The 9,312-nt window shown below is 30.1% G+C and overlaps 1 protein-coding gene across 1 annotated transcript; it reads left to right on the top strand.

Annotated features, from left to right (window-relative positions):
- The first annotated feature begins 3,765 nt into the window (after positions 1 to 3,765).
- On the top strand, positions 3,766 to 5,763 carry LOC149161487 (cinnamoyl-CoA reductase 1-like). The gene is made up of 8 exons (XM_089434895.1): positions 3,766 to 3,915; positions 4,227 to 4,376; positions 4,478 to 4,534; positions 4,627 to 4,738; positions 4,851 to 4,933; positions 5,098 to 5,260; positions 5,369 to 5,561; positions 5,640 to 5,763. The coding sequence occupies exons 1-8, from the start codon at positions 3,766 to 3,768 to the stop codon at positions 5,761 to 5,763; spliced, it is 1,032 nt and encodes a 343-aa protein (XP_089291021.1).
- Positions 5,764 to 9,312: the final 3,549 nt, after the last annotated feature.

The raw sequence follows: 9,312 nt of genomic DNA, 5'->3' as shown, positions 1-9,312 counted from the left end.
AGGGTTGCCCTTTTATAAAAATACAACCAATTATAATAAAATTAGAATAGAATCAACTATTATAAAATGATGAAGAAATATATAGTTCCATTTTGCTTTAACACACTCTAGTGGGATGGATTCTCACCTCTGGACAATTTTATGTATATTAAAGGGAAAACAGAATAATTCATTTAAGTTAGTTGCATCTTTATGTTTTACAAATATATATTTGAATTCCTTAGTCTCCTAGAATCTGCAGTTGTCTCGATCTGCGATCACATCCCTAACTACCTCCATCATTGGTTTGTTGTGCATATATCCCTCAGGACCCTTCAATTTTTTATCTTATGGGTCATCTGGAGAGCACGTAATGCACTAATATTTGATTCCTCCCAGCCTTCTATCTATAGAACCAAGTCTTTGATCATGGCCTACTTTAAAGAATTTTCTCGTGAGCCCTTCCCTTCTCCTCGCCCCTCTCGCTCCTCCTTTTATCTTTGGTCTTCCTTTCCAGTTGGATTCTTTAATGGAGCCAGTTCCTTTGGGTCATGTGGCTGTAGAATGATCATTTATCTAGAACTTGATCACCTCTTTAGATTCCTTTGGTTTGGTGGAAAGGGTTTGAATGCTAGGGCCAAGCTTTTGGCCTTATGGGGCACTCTCTATTGTGCTTCATGGATTGGATTGACAAGCATTGCCATCTTTGGGGACTCTAAAGTTATTATCGAATGGGCCAACAACCGATGTAAACTTTAGAATCTGAATCTTCTCTCCTAGCAATAGCGGATCAAAACTCTATCTCAATCATTCCTTCAGATTTCCTTCTCTCACATCTATCGTGAGCACAACAAGGAAGCTAAAATTTTGTCCAAAAGTGGATGTTCTACCTCGCTGGGCTCGATCCACTTCCAGAAATTCATCTTAGTCTCTCTTCTTTGCTTGGGACAAATCACTCTCTGACTCTTCACATGATCCATTTTTGAGTTGGGCCTCCTGCTTTTTGGCACTTAGCATTTTTTGTTGTTGCGGCTTTCTCTTGATGTTGCTTTTTGCTACATGTTTACTTCAGGATTATTTCCTTTTTGTTCATACATTGGATGTGGAGTTGGTTATTTCATTGCATCAATAGCTCTGTTGTTATGTATAATCTTCATGTCTTTGTTTCTACTTTCTTCTATTGTTGTTAGTTTTAGGAGGATGCATATATGTTGCTTAGGTTGCACCTAAGGAATTTCACAAAAGAGCGTCTATTATCCAATGGGAAGGATGACTCTTGCAATATGTTATTCATCTTTTAGATGCATAATTATTTAGTTAAAATCTAGAGAAATGCACAAGCTTTTAAGAAGGACCTAGTCTATTAGGTGATGCCTTGAATTCCTAGAGATATTGTGACAGATGAAAACCCAATGGTCAAATCAAATTTAAGGTTCCTCAGATTTTACGTGGATAAACTTTTGAAAATATAGGAATCCATTCAAAATTTAAGGATAAAATCTTAGTAGAAGGCATGTCCCTGATAATAACCACTTTTTAATTGAAAGAACTACAAAAGGACTATTTTTTTCTAGTGATTTAAAAAATATCATCAAATTTAAGTAATCTTCTTAAATTTGAAGAATGTTTATGTAGTATACCTAAGGTATATTATAAAAAATATTATATAATGCACTAAGTAAATATCATGTAATAATTGTTCTATAACAAACAATATTACATATTAATGATTATATTACATAATAATTGTCATATGACTACTGTTACATAATACTTATTTATTAAATTATGATCATAAATCTAATAGCATATCTTAAGTATATTACATTTTTTGAAATAAGAAAATATTAACTAATGGTTAAGGACATTTTTTTTTTTGTAAGTCAAATGTTCAAATCTAAAAGGGGTTTCATATCTACATTTATTTTATAGTAGAGCCAAAATGATTGAAATATTTTATTTATAATCTATTTTTTATTTTTTATAAATATTTTTTAAATGCCACATATTAATTTTGTATAAGGAATTAAAAGAATTGCACACCTCCCTTTTTTATTATTTTTATTAGGAATTCTTGTTAAAAAATAATCGTTTTTTTAATATATATATATATATATATATATGTAAATCTTGTATTGAAATATTTTTTACAAGTATAAAAATTATACATCTTCCACATTTAAAACTAGAAATATATTTATTTTCTATACTTTTAGTTATTTTATTTTTTAAAATTGATATAAAATTTTATTATTTCACATTAACATCTAAATATTTTATTTATAGTTGAGTGTGGGAGTGAAATATTTTTACATCTTCTAAGTTGTAATGTAATTTAAAGTAATCAAATAGGTATATTCATTTTTATTTTTAATTATAGTTGACATTATTTTTTATTTAGAAAATATTTCATTTATATTTATATTTTTTTCTTTTAATTACTTTTATCATTTTTTTAAGTTGATAGAAAATTATGTTATTTCACATGAACATTGGAATATTTTATTTATGGTTGAGAGAGAGTGAAATATTCTTACCACATCTTCTGAGTTGTAATATCGACACAAACTGAACAAGCACAAGGAGAGTGGGATTATTTGTATTTTACTAGTACAACCACATTACAAATATTAATATAGCCTAAGGCTTCATAAATATAACCAAAAAACTATTACAACACAGAATGCTACACATTTACCTGATTAACCATGTATAAAAAGGTTATGGGTCAACTTTAACTTAAGAAAAAAAAAAGGAATTATAAATGAAAGTTATAGATAATAATGGGGAACTTACATGGATGAACTTATTAGAATTGGAATAATCTCAAATCCCTAAGAAATTGGTGGGTGGGGAGCCATATAATTTTTTAAATTTATTAAAAGTAATGGACCATTTTGCTAAATAAAATTTGCATATAGATAAATGAATGTTATAAATAATAATGAGAAATTTATCATGGAAGAACTTATTAGAATTAGAATAATCTCAAATTGATAAGCATTAAGTCTAAGCATATGTTGAGCACATTTCCTTGGGAATCAATCTAGGCCCTCAATTAAAAAAAAAATCAAAAGATCCTCATCCACAGTAAGTTGAAATAAAAAATATTGGGCAATAATTCTTTTAATTAAAACTAACCACAATCAAATAAATATATTTATTTTTGTTTTGAATTATGGTTAACATTGTTTTTTATTTAAAAAATATTTTACTTTTATTTTAAATGGAAAAATAATTACACATTCTCTTAATGTAAAATATTGTTTAACACTAACTTATAAAAAATTTAGAAAAAATACAAATTTTATAAAAAATAATATTACCTCTTTTAAATTGATATTTTTTAATAAATTTTAAAAATATAAAACTATTTAAATAAAATTTCTAAAATAATTATAATATTAATAACAATTATATTGGTAAATAATACTAATATTTATAATTTTATTTTTAAATACCATTTTCCATAAATCAATATTTAATATTAACGGTTATTTAAATTTTAATTAATTTTAATAATTAAAAACAAATTAATTGATTTGAACACAGTGCGGTGAATGAGCTAACCACTTAATTTTTTTAATGTAATTTCAATGCGTTGACCATTTTCTTGTGCATTTAGTCCATTGCACAAGCTGGCATTGGTTGGTGCTGTAGCCCTGTACTTTTGAATTTAATTCCATGCCTGGAGCCGTTGGCTAGACGGCGCTGAGGCAACGACAGATGTCACACATAACGCAAGCTTCTTGTTGCAAAAGTTTTCCGAGATAAACAATTCCGATAATGAATATCAACCTCCGTCTGTATAAACGGAGACGGAAAGGTGGGTACAAACAGCGATTCACGAGTCACGTCATTAGAGTACTGCCTGACAAATGCTCTCATCAATTTGTCAAGTATATTCGCGTATTTTCTAGCATTTGGGCGCGTCAGGTTTCTTGCGGACACTTTTCAAGATGTCGAGTGTCGACACAGTCGTGACATAGCGAGAAAATCGGTTGTATGACCGCGAAGAAATCGGAGTAAAGATTCGAAAATTTACAAAACCTGCCAATGGCAATGAAGTGACTGAAGATTACTCCAACGAAATTTTCTCTCCTCTGCGTTTCCACGGAGGGCTGAAATTTCATGGCTATTCCTGCGTAGATGTGGCCTACCGAAATTTTCTTTCGCTTACCCCTCCATTTCATTTCCACGATTCATCGTTCTACTTATCTGATTCATCTCTGAGTTTCGCACTTCAGCTTCTGACACAAACCATGATATCAGATGAAATGAAGCCGAACGAGAACGAGAAAGGAGATGAAATAGTTTGTGTGACTGGGGCAGGGGGTTTCATTGCATCGTGGCTTATCAAGTTTCTCCTCACCAAGGGCTATATTGTCAGAGGAGCAGTACGCACCAACCCAGCTGGTATATCCGCTAATTGCCAGTTTTCCTACCACATCCCATGATTTAATTATATTATTTGTTTTTGCATGGAACACGTATGTAGATATCTTCTCTTACATCATATCTGGAAGTAGAGTTTCTGCAGAGATTTGACATGAGTGTAGATGATGGGGGAAATATGAGCATTTGAGAGACTTGGAAGGAGCAAAGGAGAGGCTTCAGCTTGTCAAAGATGATATTCTTGATTACCAGAGCTTGCTTACAGTTACTCGAGGTTGCCATGGTGTCTTTCACATGGCTGCCGTTATCAACAACGACCCTGTAATTACTTCGTCGATTCTCGTCATAATTCCAATTCCATGCAGTTGGTTTCAGCTGAAACGATTCTGATACCATTAGATCTTGTTGGTTTCAGCTGAAACGATTCTGATACCATTAGCTCTTGCTAATGATTGTTTTATAATTAACGAAAGCAGGAGAAAGTTATAGAGCCTGCGACGGAAGGGACGAGGAATGTGATGGAGGCTTGCGCAGAAACAGGGGTCAAGCGCTTCTATCGGTGCAGTTTACATGGATCCTCACAGAGAACCACTTGCTATAGTCAATGATGACTGCTGGAGCGATTTGGACTACTGCATACAGACCAAGGTATTAATTAACTTATCAATTATTACATGTAGAGGTTGAATCGGCTTACTAATTGGCCTCTCTCATGCATTACAGAATTGGTATTGCTATGCAAAAACATTGGCAGAGAAATCCGCATGGGAGATTTCCGGGAGAAGGAATTTAGAGCTTGTGGTGATTAATCCAGGCCTAGTTTTAGGTCCCTTGTTGCAGAACGCCATGAACCCCAGCACTGCTCATATTTTGAAATACTTGTCAGGTGGGTATTGCTTAAAATTTATTTATATTTTATAGTCAGTTCGTTCGTAATATGCACAGATGGTTTTTAATGATTTAATTGATATTCATAAATCTGGATGATGATCAGGATCTGCTAAGACGTATGCAAACTTAACACAGGTATATGTAGACGTGAGGGACGTGGCAAAGGCTCACATTTTAGTTTATGAAACGCCCTCAGCCAGAGGGCAAAGATATCTGTGCGCAGAATGCAACCTCCATCGAGCAGACCTGGTCCACATGTTGGCCAGAGAGTGCCCTGGCTGTTCCCACCCTACCAAGTACGTACACACACTCAACTCTCACATCAAACATATTTCACCTTGGGTTCTGTGAAGCTTGCAACTTCACGCGCGCAGGTGCTCAGACGAGAAAAATCCAAGGAAGCAGCTGAAGGATCTGGGCCTTTCGTTTACGCCTATGAACCAGTGCTTAGCAGATGCAGTGGCCAGCTTACATAACAGGGGCTTTCTTGAGCATTAAGTTAGAGGATAGGCTGACAACGCCGAAAGCCTTTATATCATCCTGTGGGATGTGAGAATCGTTGGAGTCATCGTTACATTTCTTTTGCAGTAATAGGCACTGTTAAATAGATGATTAAATTCCATGGTTATATTATATTTATGTCGTTGATTAAATTGCATGGTTATATCATAATATATAATTACAGTGTGAACTTCTGCTAATTTGACATTTTATTTTTCAATTCTGTGTTATTTCAACTTTTCAAATTTTAGAGGGTTTGATTAAATCAAATGTTTTTAGTTATAAAAAAAAATTAATCAAAATTAAATATACAATTAAGAATATATTTTCTTTATTAAATTTCATTCCATAATTTTTTTTTCATAAAAAAAATATATATATTCGATGATTCGATGATGATGATGAATTGTACCTAAAGAAACGAATTATTTAGTTTGATTTAAGATTTTATTCCTATGCTCAAAAAGCTTGGAGAGAAGCCTTCCGAGCTCACTATAACTTTGACATCGTAAAAGGCTAGGAAGGTCAGTATTGCAACAAAGATTTTGAAACTAAGATCTAATGTGGTTGTAAGCTGGGCACTCTAAGAGGAAGTGATTTTTATCCTTGATGTTCAGATGGTAGACCTTTCCATCCATGGTGTTTTAGGAACTGTCGAACGATCCATTTTACTATGGAGCTCATGAGAGTTCATTAAAAGAGAGAGATACTTTTGATCTTCTAGGGTGGGGCTGATGACCTCCTTATAATATCTTAATTTTCTTTTCGCTGCTAAATCTTTCTCACACCACATTTTTTCTTTGAACTTAGAAGTAACAATATTTTTAATGGTATTAATGTTTTGCAATGCAACATTCTCGTCGATCTCCCAATGGTTTAACCAGGCCCTGGTGTCTTTATACCATCCTTGCTTGAGCCTTAGGTGGTTTTGGCTCGAATTTAAAGCTAGTTTAGAAAGTCTATGGTCTCCTATGTTATTGAGTTTGTGCATGTACAATAGAAGTCTAGTCATAGCTAAGCTCTCGATAGGGTAAAGACCCACTTCTATAAGGAGAATACATCTCTCACATAATTTATATATATATAATGAAAGAAAATAAGATTGATCTTAATATAACTTAAATGTTTACCATGAAAAACAATGCACATTTTCTCATCACTTTTTCAGTCTTTACTTGTAATTTATTTGATGATTGTTATCTTATTTTAATATATTTGAAAAAAATATAATTTTAATTAAATAAAAAATAAATCGAAGAAAAATATAAAATATATATAATTTTATTTATATATTTGTAAATTTTAATAATTAATTTAAAATGAGTTTTTTTTTTTTAATTTAATTTATTATATTTAAAATAGTGGCACTTGATAAGTGATAAATATTATCACATAATATTATTTAAAGAAAAAAAATAATAAATATATACAAATCTATTTAATAACATTTAAATACTTAAATTAATTAGATTTAAAAATATTAAATCTTGAAATATCAAACACTATGAGATTAAATTTCTTCATTTATAACTTCTTTTTTATTGTTTCAATAAGGAATATTATTTAAATATTTTCTTAGTTAAAAGAAAAATGGTCTCAAAATCCTATAAAGATTTTTAAATATGATAATGATGATGATGATATAAAAACAAATCATTTCAAAATTGAATATATAATTTATTAATTTTATGTTGATTATAATTCAGAGAAATCATTCCTACTTTATCCAAAAGCCAATACAATAATATTATAAAGCAAAATTAAAACAAAAAAATATAAATCTATATAGCATATAACAACCATTCTAGATATCCCCATTTAACATATTCATCTCTCACGCATATATATCCTTTCAATGTCATTCTCATTATAATGAAATCATTTTACTTTTAAAATAAAAATGATATTAAATTATTTTAATCAATAAAGAAATATTTTAATGGCAAAATAACTCTATAAAAATAAATTATAAAAAAAAAAATTCTTACCATTCTCCCTGCGGAAAGATTGTGACAGCGTCGGGACGGTGTATGTCTTTATCGCGTATTACAAAATTGGATTTGTTGGTCTTATTTTGATCGCCAAGTATATTTTTCTTTTCATGGGTATATTTTTTTTTGTGTTCCACTATGTGAGAAACGTGTACCATAATTTTTCAATAACGTTATGATATAATTTTATTTATGGGTTAGAAAAAATCATATTTTTTATTTAGATATTTTAATAAATTTAGGTTAATTTTAATTTTGTATCGAGAGGGAAGTGTTTTGTTTTGTAGTTTGTCTTATTTTAAGATTATTAATAAAATTAATTGTACATTTCTTTCGTATTAATCAATTCATTATTAAAATATTTTAATATAAACTTTTTACATATATATTAAAATCTGACATTAAATTGTTTTACTTAATTTAAATATTAAAATATTTAATTTATGATGTATATTAAAATAATATTTTTATTATGATTTTATTTTCAGATATTATATATTAATTTCATATTAAACATATTTATATTGGAAATTTTCTCTCTTTTATATATAGGTTTAATATGAAATTATTTTAGTTAAAGTAGAAATTGAAATATTTTATTTATGATCAATATTAAAAGATAAAAATAAAAACAATTATTATTATTTTTTTAATGCTATTTATTAACTCATGTTGAGTATGAAAAGAATTACATAAATTTCTTATTCTGAATTATAAAATGTTTCTTTGAGACCAATTAAAAACTCATGCAAAAATTAGAATATTTGTTAATTAACTTTATAAATATTGCAATATCAATGATGTTTATACAAGAAAAGTTGTGTTATTGATTAATAATTAATATATGATTTATATGAAGGTTTAATTTTTTATGTTTTGTAATTATATAATAATAATTTAAAGTTCACTATGCCTGGTATTTGGTTACCTAATTAATGGATAATTAGGAGTTCACATATGTTAATAAAAATAAAATTGTTTCCAGTAGTTAAAAGAAATAGTTATCAAGAAAGAGTTATCACCTGCCCTCGAAAGGGATATATAGATGGGGAAAGAATCCAATGAGAGATCCTAGAGCTAGGTGGAATAAACCAGTGCGAAAACACTCAAGGACACTCTGAAAAGATAGGCTAGACAGCGAAGTCCTGAGGCCCAAGGTACCCAACTGTAGCTGGATATATTTACTGACTATAAAGAAACGAAAGTGCTCTGGGGATACAGGACTTGAGGCTAGACAGTGAAGTCCTGAGGCCCAAGGTACCCTACTATAGTTGGATATATTTACTAACTGTAAAGAAACGAAAGTGCTCGGGGGAGAGTTTGGACATAATTGCCAGACTCGCGGCTGGGAGGAGAGACTTTCCAGACATAATTGGAGTTATTTGTTTACAAGAAGTAAGCAAATAAGTAACATAGAATTCTTTCATAAATGATAGTGAATTATAGGAATTATTCATTAAAGTACTGGAACTAATTTAGGGAGAAACTTCTTGAAAGTATATCAGAACAGAAAACATAGTTGTAGATACTAATCAGGAATAAACAATAAACATTA

This window comes from Pinus tabuliformis, chromosome 5_2, assembly GCF_031772625.1.
Source record: "Pinus tabuliformis cultivar Carrire ecotype Pingquan chromosome 5_2, CPIR1, whole genome shotgun sequence".
Taxonomy (NCBI): domain Eukaryota; kingdom Viridiplantae; phylum Streptophyta; class Pinopsida; order Pinales; family Pinaceae; genus Pinus; species Pinus tabuliformis.
The sequence above is the reverse complement of the archived record's forward strand: the minus strand, read 5'-3'. Positions and strand labels throughout refer to the sequence as shown.

Coding starts and splice junctions, on each gene's coding strand:
- LOC149161487 (XM_089434895.1), top strand. CDS start 3,766: ATGAATATCAACCTCCGTCTGTATAAACGGAGACGGAAAGGTGGGTAC. Junction 4,377..4,477: donor GCTATATTGTCAGAGGAGCA/GTACGCACCAAC, acceptor ACACGTATGTAG/ATATCTTCTCTTACATCATA. Junction 5,261..5,368: donor TATTTTGAAATACTTGTCAG/GTGGGTATTGCT, acceptor GATGATGATCAG/GATCTGCTAAGACGTATGCA.